General features: G+C 56.7%; 2 protein-coding genes across 19 annotated transcripts in view; one reads left to right on the top strand and one right to left on the bottom strand.

Moving 5' to 3' along the window:
- Positions 1-265: 265 nt before the first annotated feature.
- On the bottom strand, positions 266-6,340 carry NTHL1 (nth like DNA glycosylase 1). Its single transcript, XM_082645892.1, has 6 exons — positions 6,138-6,340; positions 4,658-4,896; positions 3,944-4,114; positions 2,861-3,020; positions 565-670; positions 266-484 (listed from the first exon to the last, which is right to left on the bottom strand). Exons 1-6 carry the CDS (start codon positions 6,250-6,252, stop codon positions 361-363), a joined length of 915 nt encoding a protein of 304 aa, XP_082502018.1. The 5' UTR covers positions 6,253-6,340; the 3' UTR covers positions 266-360.
- Positions 6,341-6,392: 52 nt separating this feature from the next.
- Positions 6,393-23,733, top strand: part of TSC2 (TSC complex subunit 2) — a 37,985-nt gene continuing 20,644 nt past the window's right edge. For 8 of the 18 annotated variants that reach the window (XM_082645265.1, XM_082645261.1, XM_082645264.1 and 5 more), the window contains exons 1-16: positions 6,393-6,476; positions 7,003-7,169; positions 8,217-8,303; positions 9,939-10,049; positions 10,848-10,992; positions 12,002-12,119; positions 12,754-12,802; positions 13,220-13,345; positions 13,675-13,748; positions 14,808-14,934; positions 15,752-15,895; positions 16,774-16,911; positions 17,824-17,927; positions 18,356-18,437; positions 19,616-19,771; positions 20,266-20,382. In XM_082645265.1, the coding sequence (XP_082501391.1) occupies positions 7,032-7,169; positions 8,217-8,303; positions 9,939-10,049; positions 10,848-10,992; positions 12,002-12,119; positions 12,754-12,802; positions 13,220-13,345; positions 13,675-13,748; positions 14,808-14,934; positions 15,752-15,895; positions 16,774-16,911; positions 17,824-17,927; positions 18,356-18,437; positions 19,616-19,771; positions 20,266-20,382 (1,716 nt within the window). In that variant the 5' untranslated portion in view covers positions 6,393-6,476; positions 7,003-7,031. Of the gene's footprint in view, positions 6,477-7,002; positions 7,170-8,216; positions 8,304-9,938; positions 10,050-10,847; positions 10,993-12,001; positions 12,120-12,753; positions 12,803-13,219; positions 13,346-13,674; positions 13,773-14,807; positions 14,935-15,751; positions 15,896-16,773; positions 16,912-17,823; positions 17,928-18,355; positions 18,438-19,615; positions 19,772-20,265; positions 20,383-23,733 lie in introns of all 18 variants that reach the window. The other 10 variants (XM_082645263.1, XM_082645259.1, XM_082645262.1 and 7 more) reach the window with 3 other exon arrangements.

Genomic DNA, 23,733 nt, shown 5'->3' with positions numbered 1-23,733 from the left:
CCAGGTCCCCAGCCAGCTGCTGCGGGAGGCAGCCTGGGCTTCCAGCGTCCCCAGCAGGCTTCCAGACAGCTGGCTGCAACTGGCTCCCACGACCCCCCCGCCACCCCTGCCCCCCAGCACTCAGCCCAGATGGTCACGTCCCCATCCTGGCCTCCCAGGCAGCCCTGTTCCAGACACACGTGAGCACGGGTGCAAACAGCTCATGCATGTGCTTTCCAGCATGCCGCCTTCCAGCCCCCGGGGTAGAAATCAGCCAGACCCTAACTACAAACAGCCCCCAAACTTTATTATAAACAGGCTATGGCTCCCCAGCAAAGGCACAAAGAGGCCAGAGTGGTGCCGGGCAGAGGCCCCAGGCCCTCAGAGTCCATGTGCTGCTGGGCACAGGGCCCGGTTGAGGCAGGCCTGGCAGCGCGGGTGGAGGGGCAGGCAAGTCTGCTGGCCAAAGCCCACCAGCAGTCCATTGATCTCGCTCCACAGCTCCCTGTGGGGGTGGGAGCCATCAGTGTGGAGGGAGGGCGGGAGGGAGGGGAGCCCGCCCTGCCCCACCCCAACCCTGCACACCTGGGCAGCCACTCCTCCAGTGCCCTGCGGGTCTCCTCCGGGGACTTGGTTGCCTTCCTGGTCCATCTGAGTCGGTTTACGATTCTGTGCACGTGTGTGTCCACTGCTGCTTGGAGACGGGGCAGGGTGAACACGGGGGAGGCTCACGGGGCCAGACTGCCCCATCCCTGCCATGGCTCCCAGTGCGGGCTGGTGGGGGGCTGAGTCTGAAGCCTGAGTCCCCCTATACACCTCCCCAACCCCCACCAGCTTCTGAGGAGGACCCAGAACTGCGCAGGCCTGAGAGAGAGTCACATGGGCCATCCCTGCTGCTAGGCAGGGGCTGGAGCCAGATCCAGAGGACTTGGGCCTTTTTCCTGGGGTGCAGGCAGCAGTGCCTCCTGGCCCAGGCACCGGCCATGGGTGCCAGGCTGGGTGGCAGCAGCTTGACCTAGTGGGATGGCATGAAGTCACTGCCTGCAGAGCCAGCACCTGCCACTGCACCATCAGGGACGGAGCGGGGAGCGCGGCGAGGCCAGCTGCAGCTGTTGTGCACCCGGCCGCAGCCCTGGCTCCCCGTGGCCGGCCACCCTGGGGCTTGGCCTGGGCACCTGCTCACTGAGGCCCCCTCCCCTAGCCAGATGCAGCCCCTGCCTCCTCCTCCTATCGTGTCTGCCGAAGAGAAAGCAAGTTCCTGCACTGGCCCACTTCCCCTGCTGCTGGCTGCCTGGAAAAAGGCTCAGGCCCGCCCCAAACAGCGGTAACAGGGAGAGTACGCAGATGGAGAAGCCACACCCTTGGGTCACCACCAAGCCTCAGTTTCTTTCTCTGTAACATGTAGGTGACCGTGCCCTTAAGTTACCCAGAAGCCCAGCCCAGGGCCACACCATACTTGTGGGCCGGTCCAGGAGGGCTCTGCACACCTGTGCCTCTAATGGGAGCAACTACTTCCCCTGCTTTGTGGCCCAGCTCAGAGAAGCCAAGTGCCTTGCCCAGGGCCACCCAGCTGGGAGGGCAGAGCTGGGATCAGCTGCTGTATCCCATGGCTCTGGCTCTCTACTCGAGGGGGCTTCTTCTCTCAGGAAACCCCCTGGGAAGTGGGGCCCACCCTCCCTACGATCTCCCTGCAGGTGGCCTGGCCCACAGACAACCAGATAGGGCAGCATTCCCACACTCCCGACTGCTGCAACCAGCTGCAGGCGGGGGCCCTTCCCCCACAGACCTGCCAGACCACTCCTAGACACGGGCAGCCGAGGACAGCCGCCCAGATAAGCTCAAGTATCTGCTGAGAGGCTGGCAGCCGCAGAAGCCCAGTGAGGGAGGCTCTGCCCTGGCCCCGCCTGGCCTGGCTCCCGCTTTTCAGGGCTTCTGGGCTCCAACCTCATCAGGTAGCCAGAGCCCTACTCCTCTGGCGGGCACTGCAGGGAAGGGGTCCCTACCCCAGGGGGCAGGCTTCACAAGCCTCGGAAGCCCTGGGGGGATCCCCACCACCTCTCCTGGCTCCTCTGCATGAGTCCCTGAGAAGCACCACGGTGGGAGCACACAAGCAGGTCATGGGTCAAGCCCTGGTTTCCGGGCTGGCTGGGCCTGCGCTGTGCAGCCTCAGAAGCCCCCACTCGCTGGGCAAAGATCTGAGGAAGCAGTACCACCCCGACCCAGGGGTCTGTCTCCACTCGGAGCTCCTCCAATGCCGGAATGCAACACAAGGACCCAGGATAAGGATTCCAGGAAGGGCTCCCCCCCAGCCGCTTCCTCCTCCCCCCGGGTCCCCATGTCTGCACTGCACCTGCCCCCTCTGCCCACGCTCATTCCAGAACCTTGTGCTCTGGCCCTCTTTCCCAGCTCATGGCTTTGCAGATGCTGTTCCTTCTGCCTGCAATGCATTTCCTCCTCTTGGCCTGGCCAGCCCACCTCACCCTTCAGCTCTTGGCTGAATTATCACCTCCTCAGGAAGTCCTCCCAAATGCCCCAGACCAGGCCAACTCCAAAGGTGCCCTGCATGCCCCCATCAGTGTTTCTACCCCAGTGTCTCTCTCCCTCATGCAGCACAGACCCGAGTCCATCTAGGGCCTCTCCCAGAGGCCAGCATGCTATAGGAGCTCCTCAGCAAACAGGAACTCCTCCTGCTAGTACCCATCTCTGGGTGGGGTGGGCCTAGCTCTGGGCTGGGAACACCTTTCTGACCCTTCGGGCTGAGTTGTGAATGAGGAGACCTGAGCTGGGGGTCACTGGTCGGTCACAAGGATGGGGGGAACCTCAATGGCAGCCAGCAAGCCTGGAGCCGGCCACTCCTGCCTCGTGGGCGCATGCTACTCACCAATGCCTGACACACTGCCCCAGGCCACTGCCATGGCCAAGTGCGCCATCTTGGGCCCGACGCCTGGCAGTGCCACCAGCTCTGCCAAGGAGGCTGGGATGTCCCCATCATAGCGCTGCTGCAGGATAGCAGTGGTCTGCTTGATGTACTTCACCTTGTTCTGAAAGATTGGGGGGGTCAGCGCTGGAGGTCAGGAGTATAGCCCGACCTGGGAAGACGAGGCCCAGAGGAAACCCACAGGTGCCCAGAGCTACCCGCCAGCTGTCCAGGACACACTCAGAGGCGCCTGCTTGCCTCTGTCCCCCCAGTAGGTGGGAACAAGCCAAGGGCAGGAGAGCCCAAGGAAGGCCCAATGCAGGCCTAGACCTTGCCTCCCACTTGCCTGGGGCCAATGACAAGTGCGTGGGGTCCGGCTTGAGTCTCCCTGCCCCATCATTCCCTACCAGAGACCAGGCAGGCTAAGCAGGACCAGCTAAGCCAGAAGCTGGGCTCAACAGCACCTGGGCCTTCAGGAAGGAAGGCTGGAGCCTGGGGCTCCCCCACCAGCCGCCAGGCCAGCCGGGCGGCTCCCATCCTGTGCCTGAGTGGACAGGGCTATTTAAAACCCATTTGATGAACTGCAGCCCACGCCAGTGCCAAGGGGAAGTAGCCCCACCCACCAGGCTGCCTTCAACAGACCCGCCCACCCACCACCCTGTACTCTGTGGCCTGTTGGGGCTCCAGAGGGGAGGGGTTGTGCACTCCAGGGAGGCTTGGAGTAAACAAAGGGATAGATGGGTGGGCAGCCTTAGTGAGGAAGAGAAGGGCCAGGCGTCTGGGAAGGGAGGTGGAGGAAGGAAGGGGTGGGCTGCAAACAGGAAAGGCCAAGGAGCTCCAGCGCCTGGACTTGAGGCCCCATGGCCAGGCCCCCTGTGGGCTGGTCAGAACGGCAGGGGCAGGGCGGTGCTCCAGTGGGAACTCATAGCCAGGCACCCATGGCCAGGGATGCCCACCCCGGCCTCCCACACCCCACAGCCCACTCAGTCTGACATCTTTCGCAGGCCAGTGGCACCCCCAGCCCCACTTGCCACGGGCTGGGCTCACCCTCCAGAAGCCCACAGGATAGATAAGCGTGCCCAGCGTGCTGTCATCCGTCTGCAGGATGCTGTCCACCGTCAGGCCCCGGGCCCGCAGCCGCTGCATGGCGCCTGCTGTCACCTGGTCCTTGGTCTGGCTGGAGAGCATCAGTGACAGCAGCACCTGGTACCTCCGCACCTGCTTGCACAGTGACAGGCACCAGGGTGGGGGCGGGTCCTGGGTGCTCAGCCCAGCCAAGCCCTTTACTCATCTGCACGTGTCACCCCAGGCAGTGTATGGGATATCTGCCTCCTATCCGCCCGGGCCAAGGGTGTGTGTGTGGTGTATTTTCCACTTATGTGGAAAATAGCAGCACCTGCTTTGCAAGATCACTGTGAGGCTTAAAGAATTATTACTGCATTCAGAATTGCACCTGGCACGACGTCAGTGCTCAACAGCCCTTGGTTGCTCTTGTTATCGTTATTGCTTTGCAAAGGATGCTGCTGCTGCCCACTTTACAGACAAGCAAACTGAGGCCCGTCACCGGGTAGCAGAGCTGGGATTGGAATCAGGTTAGTCTTAGGACTAGGCTCTGGGCCAGTGAAGTGTAAGGAACTCCCTCTCTCTCTCAGCAAACGTTACTGAACACCCACAATGTGCCAGCTGTCCCCTGCTAAAGGCCTGAGAGGAAGCAAGTGTCTTGTTCAGAAGGGGGTCATCGGCAGATGGGTGCCCGCCTACCTTCGGGGGTGCGCTGAGGTCATAGCAGTGCTCAACCCCCAGCTGGTCCACGGGCGCGTCCTTTCCACTCCTCATGGTCCGGATGTTCTCCAGCTGCTGCTGCCAGTCCTGAGGCTCCCAGGCTGGTGACTGGAGATGCTCGGCTCCCTCTCCTTTCTCACCTTCTGAGGCTTCGTAGGCCACATTCAGTCTTTGAGCCTTCCGCTGACGCTTCACAGGGCTGTAGCCTTTCCTATCCTCTGCAAAAAGTACCACTTGGTCCCTTCAGTGAAGGCTACAGGTAAGGAAAAGGTGTGGGCGCTGCCCTACCTGCTAACTCATCCTACATCATTTATTCAACAACCACCCATCACCTACTACAACTGCAGGTGCTCTGGCCTCTGCAGCACGTGCTCCGGGCCAGGTCAGCCTTCCTCATGCCGTTGGCCCTCTGACCAAATCCACTTTAGCACATGACGACTCTAAGTAACAGCCTCCACCATGGTGCCCCCAATCTAGTTTTGACACTGTCAGAGAGAACTTTCTAAAATCTGAATTGAGGGGCTTCCCTGGTGGCGCAATGGTTGAGATTCTGCCTGCCGATGCAGGGGACACGGGTTCGAGCCCTGGTCTGGGAAGATCCCACATGCCACGGAGCAACTGGGCCCGTGAGCCACAACTACTGAGCCTGCGCGTCTGGAGCCTGTGCTCCTCAACGAGAGAGGCCGCGATAGTGAGAGGCCCGCGCACCGCGATGAAGAGTGGCCCCCGCTTGCCGCAACTGGAGAAAGCCCTCGCACAGAAACGAAGACCCAACAGAGCCAAAATTAATTAATTAATTAATTAAAAATGAATATCTGCTAAAAAAAATCTGAATTGAGTTGTGTCACTTCCTGTTTAAAACTCCAAACTCTGTCCTGGCATCAGAGCTCCTGCCTACCTGGCTGGCATTATCGCGTGCCTGTCCCCCCCAGCCATGCTTCTGCCCAGTGTGTCATCTTGTCTGGACTACCCCTGGGGTCTTTGGGTGTCTGTGGGAATCCTCCTCTGGATAATCCTGCAGACGTCCAGGCAGGACAAGTGGCAGGGGCCCTGTCGTTCTCATCCACCGCTGAATCTCAAATTAGGTCCCTAATAACGACGTAAACGTAAGGAAAGCCACGCCGTTTCCCATTTTCTCTCAGAGGCACCCTCTAGCAGGGGGAGAAAACTTCTGGCTGGGAGAGTCCTTGGCACCGGGCCTCTGAGCTGGAAGCAACTATGAGGACAGGGCCGGTTTGCCTCGCAATCAGCCTGGCACAAGTGGAGTACCCTAGGGCATGCTAGTGGGACCGGGAGAACTTTCTTGAACAGGACGAAGGTGGGGGAGGTGGGAACGCCTGAACCCAGCCCCGTCTCCTGGGAAAGAGCCTAGGGCTGGAACTCAGGGCCCCAGCCCCCAGTCTCTTGCAGGCCCCCACCCCGCCTCTCTTCCTGTGCCCCCGCGCGGGCGCGGCGCTACCTGCAGCCGCCTCTTCTCTCCGGAGCGGCGCGGGCTTCTCCCTACTTCCCTGCTGACCGGTCCCGGGTCCCCGGCTCCGGCTGCGGGTCACCATCCTCACGCCCACCGAATTCATGCCGGATTCCTGCGGACTACACGTCCCGGCGGCCCCCGGACCCCGCCACGTGACTATCACTCGCCCAGCTTTTCCTCCAGAGGGCGGCCCTCGGCGCCCTTCCGCTGCCGGAAGTGCAGGGCGCCCTTCCGCTGCCGAAAGTGCAGGTCGCGCTTCCGGCGGCCGCTTGTGGCCGGGGGTGTTTTCGGTTCTCGGCGCCGGGGCTGCTGCGGGCGCTAGGAGTGGTGAGTGGCTCGAGGCGTCCTGACCGCCGACTCCGACGGTGCAGCGGGGGAAGCTGCCTCTCCAGGCCTGCTCGGCACTGAGGCCGTGGGGGTGGACCCCCGCAGTGTCAGGCCCGGCTCTCGGGCGCGCCCACCGCAGCCTGATTCCGGAGCTCCAAGCATTCTTTGGTTTTAAGTCATGGCGGGTGCGAGGGGGTCCCTGCTCCCGGCGTCCCCCGACAGTCGTCCTCCACACGGAGAGAAGAGAGATGGCAAACGTCAGGGTTTCCTGGATCCCGCGGCGGCCGCCCCCTGGCCCCAGTTCCCCTCCCTCACTTCATGCACTGAGGCGGGCGGACGGCCTGGCATTTTCCGGGTTTATTTCTGGCCGGGACCGCGCCTGGCTGTGGTGGAGTTTTCTCGGGGGCTGTGGGAGGGAAAAAAGGTCGTGCCCACCGGAGACCTAGGGTTCGCGGGCGGCCCGCGGTCCGCGGCGGGGCAGGTGGGTGGAGCCTTCCCTGAGATCTCTGCCTGATTGTCGGCACAGAGGAGTCCTCTGATGCGTCCCTGCCCAGCATGGCCAAGCCAGCAAGCAAAGATTCAGGCTTGAAGGAGAAGTTCAAGATTCTCCTGGGACTGGGAACTCCAAGGCCAAATCCCAGGTCTGCAGAGGGCAAACAGACGGAGTTTATCATCACGGCGGAAATCCTGAGAGTGAGTGAGCTGCCTGGGTCTTCTCTGCTAGCTTAGTGGGAGGTGCAGGGAAGGCTGAGTTTGGTCTGTCACCAGGTTCTGTGGGAGATGGGCTGCTGGTGACCGTCTGTGTGGCTGCTGTCCCCAGTACCATGGTGACATGTGTCTTTTCTCTGGAAATTCAGGAAGTCAGGATCTTGGGGACTTGGTCCAGCACACTTGAGTTAGTATTCAGATGTTGTTGCAAGAAAACCTGTTTTACTAGACGACCTAAAGGCCATGGTCTCCACAGGTGATTAGGGTTATGGCCAGGGGTAACTGGTAATGTGTGAGTTACTGGGAGAAGTAAGGCTTCACTTTTTTGTCTGTGTTGGAATCTCACAGATGTGCCTATTCAGTGCTTTACCCATAAATAATGTTGAATGTTTCCACTTGTAACGTTTCCCGTTCAGAAACAACCAAAATGCTCATCAACTGGTGAAGGTTTAAACAAAATGTGATGCCTTCATACGATGGAGTAGTATTTGCCAAAAAGAGGAGTGAAGCACTGATAACATGCAACAGCATGGATGAACCTTGAAAACATTATACCAAGTGAAAGAAGCCAATCACAAAAGCCCATATAACGTATGATTCCATATATATGAAATGTCCAGAATAAGCAAATCCATAGAGACAAAGTAGATTGGCCTTTGCCAGGGCTTGGGCGGGGGGAGGGAATGGGGAGTGAAGCTTCTTTCTGAGGTGATGAAAATGTTCTGGAATTAGTGGACCTGGTTGCAAGCACTGTGAATATGGTAAAAACTGGATTATACAGTTTAAAGTCGTTACAGTGGTGAATTTTATCATATGTGAATTTTATTTCAATAAAAAAGTGCAGCTATGGAAGAAAAAAAAATTGTCTGTTCTTACTGCCCTAAGGTGGACTAGTCAACTCTGGTGATTCTTGGTTTCCGAAGGTTCTGCTGTGGGTCTCCAGCATGGGAGAGGCAGAGCAGTTCCTGGAGTGCTCGGTGATTGGCAGGTAAGGAGACCTGGTGTCTGAGCGCTGGCCTTTCATCTCTCCAGGAGCTGAGTGTTGAATGTGGCCTCAACAATCGCATCCGGGTGATAGGGCACATCTGTGAGGTTGCCAAAACGAAGAAATTTGAAGAGGTAGGTGTGTCTTGGTTTCTTGGTTGGGTGCCTGGAGGGATTCATGTGAGCTGCATTAAAGCCTGATTTGGCTCTTTTTAGGAGCAGGGTTGACAGCTGACTTCACTAATGAACTGATATGCACCATTTGAGGGAAATTTAGTCTTCATCTTAGCGATGAGGAAGCTTCTGGAAATGTCCTGAGCATAACCCTGAGAGGCTAGTCACATGTGGAGGTGGGGAACAAGGGGATTAGGCTCTTTTAGCAGATCCAGAAGTGGTTTTGTGGTGCTTACAGAAACGCACGCTCACTTGTCCTCTCACGTTACAGATTCGCAGGAAGGAAAAATAGGGGAATGTCAGGAGAGCGTGTGGTTTCACAGAGAACAAGCCCAGGCACACCAGTCTCTGTCTTTCTGGGAGAGATGTTTGGGTGGTATTAAGCAGCCTCACAGACGTAGGAGTATTTATTTTGGGCAGATACTTCCAGGCTCTCTCCTGATGTCCTGTGGACAGAGTGGGAAGCTGCCTGCCGTTAGAGTTCCTCAAGGGCTCTGCTCTCGCCTCAACCCACTTTTGTGTGAGTGATACAGGAGGAGACATGGGTCTCATACCTGGCGGGTTCAGATTTGCTCAGGGGGAGAGGGACCTCTGCAGGTCATCTGAAACGTGCAGGCTACACATGACCAGGGATAAATGTGAGGATAGGCATCTATGTTCTTAAAGTTGTCTGTGTACAATAAGTACGGAAAGGGGAGCCATGTCAGAGCTGCCGTCAAGTGAATAGACAGATAGGCCTAAGAGGCTGGAGTAGTCCACGGGCTTAGTGTCTGTGTGCTCTTGTGGCTTAGGTTGCATCAATAGGAGTATTGTGAATGGGACAAAGGAAGTAAAACTTCCAGTGTATTCCAGTGTATGACCGAATAATGTTGGTCAGACAACATTGAAAAGACATTTTAGTTCCCCTCTTAAGAGGAGTGAGCCCGGGAAAGGGTGAGTGGTCTGGAAACTCTGGCTGGAGGGAGTCAGGGATGGTTAACGTGGAAAAGGGAAGCTGACACAAGAGAGACTGATTCTGGGAGCTGAGGGGAAAGCACCCAGCAGCTCCCTCGTGGGCTGAGTGGACTTAGGAGGCAGATTCCAGTAGCCTGGACAGAGTTCTTAGCAAGTCAAGCCAGGCAACAGAGTCAGGGTTGGGGTGGGGTACTGAGTGGCCCGAAGCTGGTTTGTTTACACAGGGGAGATCCAGAGCATGGGATTTCTGGGTCAGGCTGCAGGCCCGGGGACCGCTGTGGTACTTCTGGTTCTGAGACTCTTCCAGTGGCTTTTCCCATGGAGCCTGAGCAAGTTCTCAGAGACCCCCTGCTGATCTCTGGGGACAGCCAGGACGGCCTCCCTGGCCTTCCTGCTTTCCTCCCTCCCCTCAGACTATGGCCTGATGAGGGTTAAAGGGACCTGTGAGGGTTCGAAGTAGCTTGGAGCTGTTCCCCTTGTCAGGCTCGTGGTCGCTGTGGGCTGTGACAGGTACATGAGGGCTTTAGAGGAGTGAGTTCTAAGTCAAAAGACCACGTTGTTCTGCTCTGTCCTTTGCCCATGGAACTGTTCCTCAAGTTGAGGGGCCAGCACACCAATCCCTGTCCCTTCTTTGCCGGGCAGCACGCGGTGGAAGCACTCTGGAAGGCCGTCTCGGACTTGCTGCAGCCAGAGCGGCCGCCAGAGGCCCGGCACGCGGTGCTGGCTCTGCTGAAGGCCATCGTGCAGGGGCAGGTAAGAGGTGGCCGCTCTGTGCCTGGGGGGAGCTGGGGCGGGCCACGGGCTGACTGCTCCCGCGGGCCACGCTTCGACCCTCGTCTTTGGCGAGAGCACCAGGCACAGGTTCGCTGGTTCCCAGGGGCTCTGCAGCTGGACTGCCCGAGTGGGCGTGCTGGTGTCACCTCTAGTATCTGCGTGACCCTGGGCAAGTCACTGGAGTCCCCTGAGCCTCCACTTCCTCTTCTCTAAAGTGGGGATGCTTGTCATTCCCTTTTTTCTGGGACGTTTTGGGGAGTAAATCAAGCAGTTCACCCAAAATGATGAGAATGGCTCCTCGTACGAGTGAGCTGTTGTTTTCTTGCTCTCACTGACCTCCTGCCCCTCACCGTGGGCTCCTGCCATGCTGGAACGCCCAGGCCACCTCTCACCATTCCTGCCTGGAAGGCTTCCTCTCCTCTTGGCCTGTTTCCTCTACGCCTTCACACCCCACTGCTCAGAGGAGTCCCCACTCTCAGCTTGGTTAGGTGGCTATCATCATTCCGTGAGCATCCCTCGAGGGTGGGTGCATTGGCTCCTGCCGTGTGCCCAGACCTGGGCGCATAGTAGGTGCTCCACACACACACTGGTCAAACGATGACCAGTGCGCCTGATCCCCTACCCAGTTAGTCCCTCACAGCCGCTTCCTCGGGGAGGGAGAAAGGGCCCCAGGGTTGGGAGTCTTGGAGCCCACGGCACTTCTTGGACTTCTCACAGCTGCTTGGGAAACCCAGGGGGATCCTGGCGGGACTGCTGACCCGATGGTTTTGTCTTCAGGGGGACCGCTTGGGCGTTCTCAGGGCCCTCTTCTTTAAGGTCATCAAGGATTACCCCTCTAACGAAGACCTCCACGAGAGACTGGAAGTTTTCAAGGCCCTCACGGACAATGGGAGACACATCACCTACTTGGAGGAAGAGCTGGGTGGGTGCCACGTTGGGTGTGAGGTTTCTCTGGCCTTGGTGATCAAATTTAATCTGGGATGCAGGAAGGCCTGTCGAGCCCAGAGGGAGTGCTGCAGTTCACAGGGGTGGCCTGCAGAGGGCGCTGCAACACACTGGTCTGCTTATCTGTGTGCAACCAGGATCAGCCCCCCGAATCTCCCCAGGAGCTTGTTAAAAATGCAGAGTCTGGGCTTTACTCCAGACAGGCTGGCTCTGAATCCCTGGGGAGTGGGGCCTAGATGTGCCTTTTAGGCGGGCAGGAGGTTTTGCTGTTGGGAGAGCGTGCTGCTGACCCAGGCCTCAGGCTGGGTCTTATCCAGAGTGCCCTGAGGTTTTTGGAGGGCTGGGGCCCCCTCGCTGCGTCTTTCTCCTTGCCCTTTTCATGCCCGGTCTGGCCTCCTAGCGCTTCCCTTTGGTGGCCATCCTCCCTGTCATCCTTATGGTGTGAGGTTTCCATGAGTCTTGAGATTTCATGTCACTGCTGTGGGGAGAAGAGGAAGGCAGAGGAAGAAGTAAATCTGACTTGGGCCTTGCTGTTCTGTCAGAAACGGGCCTCAGCTGTTGGTCTACCTGCAGGACAGGTGCTGACAGTGAGGATGTGGTTAGCTTTTCTGTCCAAGTTTATGTGTCTAGCAACCAAGCGTTGCTTGTGTCTCTCAGAGATTCTCTGTGGGGATGGGGGCCTCCTAGACACTTGCCCGTGTTTGCACCCCCAGCATCGGGGTCAGGGCTCTGAGCATCAAATGCACAAATGCTTCCCCTGCCTCAGCTCAGACCCCTTCATGCATCCTGGGAGCTGGTGAATTCCAGAGTCCATGACATGCTGACCTACTCGGGCTCCAGCTGAGCCTCCATCGGTCCCGTGCTGGCCTGCCTTTCATTCCGTGGGGACCAGTGATGCTGTTTCCAGCAGTGAATGGGATGGGGACTCATTTTCCTGGGGAGGAGGTGAGTAGGACGGACATTGCTCTCCTCTTTTTCTCCCCTAGCTGAGTTTGTCCTGCAATGGATGGACGTCGGCCTGTCCTCAGAATTCCTTCTGGTGCTTGTGAACTTGGTCAAATTCAACAGCTGTTACCTCGATGAATACATCGCATCCATGGTCCAGTAAGGAAAACGTGATCAGTAACATGCACTGATCACAGTGCTGCTGTCTTGTTTCTGCAGTTCAGCTCTGTAGGGTGAATAAAGCTGTTAAAACCATCAAATAAATGGAGATGTTGGAAGTGGCCAAAGCCACCTTCCATATAATGTTTGTAGCAGATGTGTGATATTACCTGATGTTCTGTTTATTGTTGCTTGTCATTTGTTCAAAAACTCTGTGAAACCCTGTGGGCAGAGGCTTGGTCTTGGTGCTGTACACTCAGCGCTGAGCAGTGGTTGGGTGAGGGGAGCCCTGAGGGAGGATGAGCCACTTTTTTTTGTTCGTTTGTTTTGTTTTGTTTGCAGTACTCGGGCCTCTCACTGTTGTGGCCTCTCCCGTTGCGGAGCATAGGCTCCGGATGCGCAGGCTCAGCGGCCATGGCTCACGGGCCTAGCCGCTCTGCGGCATGTGGGATCTTCCCGGACCGGGGCACGAACCTGTGTCCCCTGCATCAGCAGGCGGACTCTCAACCACTGTGCCACCAGGGAAGCCCGAGCCACTTTTTTAACTGACTTTGTAGAGGAACCAGGAAGTAAAACAGAGCCACCCAGCCTCTGGGAAGTGTCCTCTCAGCTGACTTTGTGTTTCCTCCCACAGCATGATCTGCCTGCTGTGCGTCCAGACCGTGTCCTCCGTGGACATAGAGGTCAGTAGCTGCCCCGTTCAGGGACAGTCCCTTTCACCATCCTTCTGGGCAGGCCGGGTGGTGTAGCAAGTGAGACCCCAGGCCCTGGGGTCAAGCCCTGTGCTGCCCCTCACTGGCTGTGTGGCCTCGGGAAAGCTGCTTGACCTCTCTGAGCCTCAGGACTCTCTCTCCTGTAAGTAAGGGCGTTGGATGACGTCCGTTGTGGGGTCATAGTTCATGATGGCATAACCCACCGTGACTGGGATGTAAAAGTGCCTCCCAGATGCTTGCTCACTCTGTGGTTCCCAGGAAGGCTGCTTTGACAGAGGGGAGGGGCAGTCATTGCTGACCAAAGGATGGTCAGTGGAGGAAACTGGGGGTGTCACTTCCCTGTGAGCAGGAGGCAGGGCTGGCCTGACTCTTCCTCCGCCCCACCAGGTCTCTCTGCAGGTGCTGGACGCCGTGGTCTGCTACAACTGCCTGCCGGCTGAGAGCCTCCCCCTGTTCATCGTCACCCTCTGCCGCACCATCAATGTCAAGGAGCTCTGTGAGCCTTGCTGGAAGGTAGGGGTCTAAACTCTCATCCTGCAGAGTTCTTGCCTGGATGAAGTGATAAGCCAGGCTTATGGACAGGACAAGGGCCATCTTGTCCTCAATGAATGGCCATCTTATTCTCAGAGCAGCCAGACAATGGCCTGTTGAGGGGAAGCCAGTGGCATTTTCCCAGTGGCTGAGCTGAGGTCAGGGTTTTGGTGGCATTTTGAGAACTCAGCTGCCCCTGTCCGGGAGGAGATGGTGGAGAACAGCTGGACGTGGAGGGCTTCAGGGCAGTGGCCGTGCGAGGCCCTGGACTCGTGTTTGCCAGTCTGACGACGGTGCGTCTTGCTTTCCAGCTGATGCGCAATCTCCTGGGCACCCACCTGGGCCACAGCGCTATCTACCATATGTGCCGCATCATGGAGGACAGGCGAGTGCGGGTGGCCCAGCCGGCGTGAGTGAGGGCGGCTTGGCGGCTGCAGGGCCTCCTCAAGGAGGCTCCCTGTGTGGGCTCTATGCCTCGGCACAGGCTGACGCGGAGCTTCCTGTTGTGGTGGGGTGGCTGCTCCAGAAGCGAGCCCTGATCTAGGGCTCACATCTTACGCTACTGGTCGCCTGTCCTCCCCTCCTCCTGCCAGTAAAGTCAGAACATGCAAAACTGAGCTCTTGGCCTCCCTCCCACACGCGGACCTCCTCCAGTGGGGCTGCCTCACCACCCACTTGTCATGAGGCCCTGCCTCACCTCCCACAGCCAGACCGTCTCAGGTGGTGTTGCTTCTGCCCCTGAGATGGTCGTCTGTCCACTCCCGGGCCACCCCCCTCAGCTCTCACCTCCTCACTGCTCTCCTGCACTCACTCTTGGCCTCCTGAAGTCCATTCCTCCACACAGCAGCCACACAGTTTTTCCAGCACAGATCTGACTGTGTCACTTTTTGCTTGAAGCCACAATGGCTCCTAGTGCTCTCAGGATAAAAACCAAATGGCAAGGCCTGGATGGTCCAGCCCTGCTCAGCCTGTGAGCTCCTCGTTCCCGCCATGTTGCCCTTCTGCCACCCACCCAGGACCTTAGCACATAACTTTCACCTTGCTGAAATGTCCTTCCACCTGGGTTGAGTTTCCCTGAGTGTCCTTGACATTGTAGTGTTGCGGTTAGATTCCCTGATCGCCGCCCTGAGCAGGTCTGCTCTCATATCCCATGGCTTTCCTTCTCAGCTGTAATCTGAGTTGGAACCTTGGTGTTTATTTACGTGATCCTTTGGTTCACACCTGTGTCTCCTAGGCTGTCAGCACCATGATGCTGAGGGCTGTTGAGCGAATGCGTGAATGAATCACACAGTTGCTGCTGGCCCCCGAGTCCCCTGCCCAGCCCACTTCCCCAGCTTTGCTTCTGCCTCATAAGTGTAGGGACCTCCGGGGAGGCTGCCAGGAGCCTGGGTAGATGCTGGGCTGGGCCCTGCTTATATCCTGTCTTCCCGGGGAACGCTTTCAGAGCCTACATGGAAGATGCCCCACTGCTGAGAGGAGCTGTGTTCTTTGTTGGCATGGCTCTCTGGGGAGCTCACCGGCTCTACTCTCTCAAGAACTCCCCAACATCTGTGTTGCCGTCATTTTATGAGGTAACTTGGCTTCTGTACCGCAGTGAGCTGGCGAGGGCGGGAAAGCTCACCTCAGCCCCACCCAGTGGGGACAGGCCTGTCAGACGTGGAGTCTGCTGCAGGGCAGGAGGTGGGGGAGGTGCAGGGGGAACGTGTGCAGTCACTTGCTTTGCAAGTAGGGTTGCGATGTAGGGCCTTTGAAGGTTTTATTTTCAAGCAAATACTATATTTTATGAATTTCATCTTCTACAAATTAGCATCAGGACTGCTCAAGATTCCTCCTGGGGATAGTGACATGCTTGCTTTTGACAGTTTCCTTGGTCAAGTGGCAAACTTGCTCTTGCTCTAGAATGAGGCCAGAGATAATAGCTTGTGTTTCCACTGTGCCTGGTGGAGTTCTGAGCACTTTGCATGTTTTCATGTAGCCATCATGGCACCCTGGTGAGCTGGGGCAATCATAACGTCCTCATCTTACCTGATAAGCAGATGAGCTGTGTCATGGCCCAGCTGCCCCTAACGGGGTCCTTCTGGCCACACCCCATCTCCTGGGCAGTGGAGGGCGTGCTCTCTGCGCGTTGCTTGCATCAGGGTAGCTTTCAGGTTCCTCTAGGCCAGGAAGCCAGGGGCCCAGAATTTGAAGTGAATGGTCTGGCTACGTCAGGCCCTTTGGAGCCAGTATAGAAAACACACTTCTGGGTTCCTGAGATACTACTTTTGTGGCCCGCGAGACGTGTGGGAGCGAGGCATCTCGTGCTAGGTTCCAATGGCAACGTGCTGGGGCTTCCTGTGCGTGAGCGTGAAGGGGCTGATGCTGCGTGCCCCCTGGGCTGTGTTCCAGGCCATGACCTGTCCGAACGAGGTGGTGTCCTATGAGATCGTCCTCTCCATAACCAGACTCATCAAGAAGTACCGGAGGGAGCTCCAGGCCGTGACGTGGGACATCCTACTGAACATTGTTGAACGCTTGCTTCAGCAGCTCCAGGTGAGGTGGGCACAGGGAGAACCGAGACGGCCGACCCGTTGGCCAGAGGGCCCCTTCCTGGGGGGCGTGGACCCATGGGGGCAGCTCCCCGCCCCTCCAGGGCCCTCCCTCAGAGCTTGCTGGGCCGTGTTCTCTGACGGTTCTTGGGTGGCAACTCGCCGTCCACTGAAGATGGCTGTTTTTCCCAAATCCCCTCTATCATTTGGAGCAGGACTATGTAATAGGTGAGCAAGGTGGGTGGGGGGTAGTGTCGATCAAGATCGACAGAGTAACACGCCAGGTGGCCTCCATGGCCTGCAAATGGACCCTGAAGACAGTTCCCAAAGTGTCTCGAATGCTGCCCGCAGTTGGTGGAACTTTGGAGAAGGGCGTTGACTGTGACAGGAAGGAGGACGTGCTGATGCAGGGGCTGCAGATGAGATGAGGCCACATATAGCATGGGCTCGGGGCTGGGGCACTGGGGCGGGCTCTAGGTGGACGGCCAGGCCCGTGGGAGGAAGGACCGGAACTCAGCAGGTCCTGGGTTCTTGTCCCTCAGGGGTGGCTGCTGGGCCAGACCATTGTCACGACTAGCTGGTCAGGCAGTGCTTCATCTTGGAGTGATGGTCTGGGAGACCACACCCCTGGGGGCCTCCAGAAGATGCGAGAGCCTGAGGGAGGCGTGAACACACTGGTAGTGGAGGCCCGCTGTGTGGGCACAGCCAGGACCCCTTGGGCCCCACCATTCCCCAATGGGCAGGAATAGCACTTGTGCCCCCTGCCCAGTGGGAGGACCTGAGGGGGTGTCTGGATTCAGCTCATTTGAGCTGAGGACTCTGATGCCGAGTCCTTGAAGGGAGCTGAGATCCCTCCTGTGTAACCGTGCCTTCGTGTTGCAGAGCCTGGACAGCCCAGAACTCAGAGCCATCGTCCACGACCTGCTGACCACGGTGGAAGAGTTGTGTGATCAAAATGAGTTCCACGGCTCGCAGGAGAGATACTTTGAGCTTGTTGAGAGATGTGCAGACCAGAGGCCTGTAAGACCACCTCTGTCTCCAACACAGTGGGGCCTTTGGTGCTCAGGCAAGAGGGTGGTTTAGGTCAGGCTGCTGGGGGAGGGGAGGGTCTGCTCAGCTCCCGGAGGTCTGGCTATGTGGGTCTGGAGGCAAGTCTTCCGTGAGTTTGAAGTAAAAACCCTGGCAGGCTTCTGCTCCCCTGGGATTTGTGCTCCAGCAGGGAAGTCTGCCGGGCCGTCAGGAGGCTGAATGCGTGTGGGTCTGTGAGAGCACATCACAGCCTAAGCATCCATTTCCTCCCACCTGTGCGGAGGGAGGGGCCAGCTGGCTTCATGCTCAGCATATCTGCTCCCCGAAAGGCAGGCAGTCCTGGTGCCAGAAGGGCTCAGCCTGATGCAAGGCTTTTATGTGGGTTTTATTTTTTATTTCTTTATTTTGGCTGCGTTGGGTCTTCATTGCTGCATGTGGGCTTTCTCTAGTTTCGGCAAGCAGGGACTGCTCTTCTTTGTGGCGCACGGGCTTCTCACTGCGGTGGCTTTTCTTGTTGCAGAGCATGGGCTCTAGGCATGTGGGCCTCAGTAGTTGCAGCAAGTGGGCTCAGTAGTTGTGTGCAGGCTCTAGAGCGCAGGCTCGGTAGTTGTGGCACACGGGTTTACTTGCTGCACGGCATGTGGGATCTTCCTGGACCAGGACTCGAACCCATGTCCCCTGCATTGGCAGGCGGATTCTTAACCACTGTGCCACCAGGGAAGTCCGTTACGTGGGTTTTAAATGAATCTTCACTGCTGCCAGCAGGGCCTTTATTGTGTGGGCTCCCTACCTGGGCCTCGGAGTGGCTGGTCTCTTGGGCCAGCAGCATGGGGCCGTACTTATCAAAAGACCTCTGGAAGGGCAGAGCGGCTCATTCACTCCAGGTCTTTCTTCTTTTGACAGGAGTCCTCCCTCTTAAACTTAATAACCTACAGGGCTCAGTCAATCCATCCAGCAAAGGATGGCTGGATTCACAACCTGCAGTTACTGATGGAGAGATTTTTCAGGTAGGCAGCCTCTGGAGGCCCGCCTGACCCTGTGTCTGCACTGCAGGCAGGACACTGAGAGTTAGCACTTTCCTCTCTAATTCTTGAAAGTGACAGTTCTCACTGAGCAGGAGAGGGTTTGTTTTCCAGAGGACAGAGTCCTCTGAGGCCTCTGTGCTTACTCCCTCCTGTGGAGTGGTCATCTAGAAAGAGGCCAGCTCTGAGGGCCAGGTTCTCTGCCCCTTTACCCCATTCTTGGTGTGGATGTTGCCGAGCTGGGCCCCACGCGGGGAGGATCCGGAGTCAGTCTTGCCTGACATGGAGGCGGGTGGGTCTGGGGGCTGGGTCCCCAGGGAAGCCATTGGAGGTTGGGCTGCTCGGGCTGGCGGAGGGTGAGGCCGGTGGCTGGTGCACCCGCCTGGCCCCAGCAGGTGTGCCCCTGCCCCCAGGAACGAATTGCGCAGCGCTGTGCGTATCAAGGTGCTGGACGTCCTATCCTTCGTGCTGCTCATCAACAGGCAGTTCTATGAGGTGTGTATCCGTGCCGGCGTGGGAGCCCTGGGGCAGCAGGTGCGAGGGTGGCCTCCACAAGCCATGCAGGGCGATGCTCACCCGAGAGGCAGCGCGTGACCCTCCTGGGGTCGGCCTGGGACCTGGGGTCTGCCAGCGCCTCTCTGTGGCAGGCTTTGTTTCCTCGTTCATCCCTCCCTCCCTCCCTCCCTCCCTCCCTCCCTTCCTTCCTTCCTTCCTTCCTTCCTTCCCTTCCTTCCTTCCTTCCTTGGTGCCTTCTGCCAGGCCTGTGGCTGAGCAGCCAGGAGGGCATAGTCCCTGCCCTCAGGAAAACAGTCTTGCATGGGGACATTTTCTTTTCATTTTTATAATCACACTCATCCTCCGGGCTCTGGGCTGATCACCGGATGCCAGGGTGGTGCCAGCCCCTACCAACCTCTCTACTGCATTTCTTCCCCTCCAGTCCATCCTTCACTAGGTTTGCAGCCAGAGCCTGTCCTTCTTTCAGAAACGGCAGCAGCCCCTGCCCACTGGGCTCTCTTCTCCGGGAGGTGCGCTCAGGCTCTGCATCTCCCCTCGCTTCCCAGCACCTCCTCACCGAGGCCTCGCTGGAATGCCTGGTATCCCTAGGACCTGCCCACCCCTCCTACCCTCTCAGTCTTCCCTTTCCCTGCATCTCTGTCCCTTGGAATTCACTCTTTTTCAGAGTCCAGCTCAGTGCTGCCTCTTTTAGGAAGCCCTCTGGTTTCTTGAGTCCCTCGTGTTGGGGTCGCTCTCATCCTGCTCTCTGCTCCTATAGCGCTTTGTACCTGCTTCCATGAAAGCGCTCATCCTGCTGCCCCGTTATAGTGGGCTCTGTGATGTCGGGGACGAGGTCCCTCTATCCCCAAGGCGCACACGCAGAGAGCTCTCCACATGGGATCCTTCTTAATTGTGATGTTGAATGACAGAGAGGGAGCGGGGACATTCACTGCTGCATCACGTCTGAGTCTGAGCCCGTGGGCCATGCCCCAGCTGGGCCAACGTGTAGTAGTCATCATTCTCCTGAGCCAAGGGGACGCACAGAGTGCCCTGGAAGGGGCCTGGGCCTCTCAGGCACTTGCACACCCCGCCGCGGTTGTCCCAAGTCTTTAACGACGTGTTAGGTGAGTTTTGGCCGTGGCCAGTGGCTCACCTGGCTTCTCGTGTGCTTGGTGCAGGAGGAGCTGATCAACTCAGTGGTCATTTCACAGCTCTCCCACGTCCCGGAGGATAAAGACCACCAAGTCCGAAAGCTGGCCACCCAGTTGCTGGTAGATCTGGCTGAAGGCTGCCACACCCACCACTTTAATAGCCTGCTGGACATCATTGAGAAAGTGAGAGCCGCTCGGGCCTGGGGCTTGGGGCGCCTGGGCTGCCATTGGGACCCCTCTCTGTGGCAGAGCCCAGCGGACAGCAGTGTTCTTTGGACCCGCTGTCTCTGTTCTCTGCAGGGAGACTGCCTGGGTCTCTCCGAGATGGGGTTCCCTCCTAGCAGAGATGGGGCGGTGTTGGGAGGTCTGGCCGGGCCTGCTGCTACTTGGCACTGTCCTGCTGCTGTGCTGCCCAGGGGTCCTGGGACATGGCTCTGTGGCTTCGGGGGAGACTGGCTGTGGGTGGGGTTTGGGCACATTGTCCTTCTGCACAGCCAGCATCCTTTTAATTTCAAAATGCATTGCAGTTTCTGAACCATGCCTTGGATGAGGGGAGTGCATCTTTCCTCTTGAGAAATAAAGGAGAAAGTATTTTTTGGTAGAAAATACCAGATCTGATGGTTGCTGCCTCAGGGAGCCCAGAGTTGGGAATTTAAATAGAGATCTTCTCTCTGTAGGTGATTGCCCGCTCCCTCTCTCCACCCCCTGAGCTGGAGGAAAGGGATGTGGTGGTGTACTCGGCCTCCTTGGAGGATGTGAAGACTGCAGTCCTGGGACTCCTGGTCATCCTTCAGGTGGGCCTCTGCATCTCATTGGAGTGCTGCTCTTTAGGGACACATCCCCGAGGAGACCTGGGCACTCCCGGGTGTGATCCCAACTCCTCGTTACAGTGGGGGGACCAGGTCAGAGCCCTGACCAGGTCAGGGAAGGGTGGACAAGGCCCAGCCAGAGCCAGTCTGTGGGAAACACTCCCGAGCCAGTGCCAGAACCACCCCCTCAGGTCTCCCCATAGCCAATGAGGTGGGAAGGGCTGGTGTCCATTCTGGCCCCACGGTTGTTTGGTCTTTTTTTAATAGCTTTTTTGAGATGTAACTTACATACCATACAATTCACCCGTTTAGAGTATATGATTCAGTGGTTTTTGTTGTATTCATGGAGTTGTGCAGCCATCATTAGACACATTTACCCCAAAGCAGCTCCATACCCATTAGCGGTCACTCCTTATTCTCCCCTCAGCACCTCCAGCCCTTGGCAATCACTAATTCACTTTCTGTCTCTGTGAATTTGCTTATTTTGGGCATTTCATAGACATGGAATCACACAATATGTGACCTCATGTGTCTGGCATCTTTCATTGAGCATAATGTCTTCAAGGTTCATCCATGTTGTAGCGTGTGTCGGTACTTCATTTCTTTATATGGATGAGTAATAGTTTCTTGTATGGATAGATCATATTTTGCTTATCTATTCATCAGTTGATGGACACTTGGGTCACTTCCACTTTTTGGCTGTTGTGAATCATGCTACAGTGAACACACACAGTTTCTATGTGGACACGTGTTTCATTTCTCTAGGGGATCCACCTAGGAGTGGAATTGCTGAGTCAGCTGGTAACTCTGCTTAATCGTTTGAGGAATAGCCAGGCTGTTTTCCACAGGGCCTGCTCCATTTTACATTCCCAGCATCAGTGGATGAGGCTTCCATTCTCTCTGCATCCTCACTCACACTCCTTATTTTCTGTTTTTTTTGATTATCACCATCCTAATGGGTATGAAATGAAATCTCATTGTGGTTTTGATTCGCATTTTCCTAATCACGTTGAGCATCTTTCCATGTGCTGATGGGTTGTTTGTGTATCTTCTTTGGAGAAATGTCTGTTCAGATCCTTTGCCCATTTTTTTTTTTTTTTTTTCCGGTACGCGGGCCTCTCACTGTTGTGGCCTCTCCCGTTGCGGAGCACAGGCTCTGGACAAGCAGGCTCAGCAGCCATGGCTCACAGGCCCAGCCGCTCCGCAGCATGTGGGATCTTCCCGGACCGGGGCACGAACCTGTGTCCCCTGCATCGGCAGGCGGACTCTCAACCACTGCGCCACCAGGGAAGCTCTCTTTGCCCATTTTTAAACTGGATTATTTGTCTTTCTCGAGTTGTAAGGGTTCTTTCCATACCCTGGATACAACTCCTTTATCAGTTAGACAATTTGCACACATTCTCTGTTCCCAGTCGTCCTCGCCACGTCATGCTCGCTCTCCTGCGTGCTGGCTGTCCTCACATGCTCCCGGGCACCGCCTGGCTCCTGAGGCTTGCTGGAGCTGTGGACTTGTCCCTTTATGTCCCCAGCAGGGCAGCGATCAGGCTCTTCCACTGGCCACTGCCCTCGATCACTGACTTGCAAAGCATTGTGGTGTTATCTATACTTAAGGTCACCTGCCAGTATCAGTATTGTGTAAAATGTAATATTTGAATCAATTGGTTCATAAACTACTTCGTAAAATGTTGATGGTAGAACAGTTTCCGTCATGTTTATACATGATGGACTTTTATTATCTGGTGTGGAAGTTTAAAGTTTGATAAAAAGTGGACGGCAGGGCTTCCCTGGTGGCGCAGTGGTTGAGAGTCCGCCTGCTGATGCAGGGGACACGGATTCGTGCCCCGGTCTGGGAAGATCCCGCATGCCGTGGAGCGGCTAGGCCCTTGAGCCATGGCCGCTGAGCCTGCTCGTCCAGAGCCTGTGCTCCTCAATGGGAGAGGCCACAACAGTGAGAGGCCTGTGTACCGCAAAAAAAAAAAAAAAAAAAAGAAAGTGGACGGCACCTCCTTGGTGTCTTGTCCATAGCAGCCCCGTGCTCCCTGTGCCCTGACTTGAGGGGTTGTGGGGAACCCTGTGGCCCGGATGAACCCAGAAGCCTATACAGAGAATGCAAAAGAGATGATGGTCTATTGCCCTCACCTGGAAATTGAGCCCTGGCGACCCGGGGCCGCAGAATCGAGCTGTTTCCTACTTGAGCAAAGTCCTGGGCCAGCCTGTTTTCATTTTTCTTTTTTTGTAATTAAAAAGTAATATATATGTCCAGTTAAAACACGTGAACAGCATAAATGTAGCAAAAAGTTCGGTTCCCTCCTTTCTTCCCACGAAAATGGGCAGGCAGAGCAGCGGCTGCCCGAGTCCATGGGTGTCCTTCCTGAGATGCTTGTGCTTTGTCAAGCGTGGTGACCAACTCCCTCCCCTCTCCCTCGCGTGTGTTTTTTGTTTTTTGTGGAAGGCAGGGATAATGCTTTTATGTTGTTTTTTTTCAATTAATTTATTTTGGGGGGCTGCGTCAGCTCTTTGTTGCGGCGCGCATGCTTCTCTCTAGTTGTGGCGCGTGGGCTTCTCTCTAGTTGTGGCGCGTGGGTTCCAGAGTGCGTGGGCTCTGTAGTTTGTGGCACACAGGCTCTCTGGTTGAGGTGCACGAGCTCACTTGTTGTGGCACATGGGCTTAGCTGCCCCGCAGCATGTGGGATCTTAGTTTCCCGAGCAGGGGTTGAACCTGCGTGCCCTGCATTTACCACTGGACCACCAGGGAAGTCCCTATATTGTTTTTGAACCAAAGAGACACCACTCTGTTAATCATTTTTTTCTTTAAAAAGAATATCAATAAAAAAATAAGTAAAATAAAATTCAAAATAAATAAGTAAATAAAAGAACATCAGTGATATGTTTTTGAAGCACTGCTCTCCTCCAAGGCTCAGAGTACCACAAAGGGGACCCTTGGCTGTAGCTGGGTCCCTTGGGTCCCTCCTGCCCCAGCACCACCCTGTAACTCCTGCCCTCAAAACCAGGTTGCTGGCAGCACCGCGAACTCTCACACCTGGCCTCCCGTAGCCTCGCTTGTCAGGGAGGCGCTCTTGACCTTGCAGAGGTGGGGGAGACGGGCTTATTGTGGGGTTAATAACAGCCCCAGCAGCTAGGGGACTTATCCCCTTTATAGCCCCTCACAAAGCACACCTCCTGCCTTGCTCTGCCCCTGGTTTCTCCCGCTTTGCCTCGTGGCGTTGAGAAGGTGCTCTGTTGGTGCACGTGGATCCTGTCATGCGTTGCTGTGTTGTGCGCCATTGGGCAGCTTTCTCTGATTCATTAACCGATTCCCTGTGGATAACACAGATA

The sequence above is a fragment of the Mesoplodon mirus genome (genome assembly GCF_964341445.2).
Source record: "Mesoplodon mirus genome assembly, chromosome: 15".
NCBI lineage: Eukaryota > Metazoa > Chordata > Mammalia > Artiodactyla > Ziphiidae > Mesoplodon > Mesoplodon mirus.
This window is presented reverse-complemented; position numbering and strand designations above follow the sequence as displayed.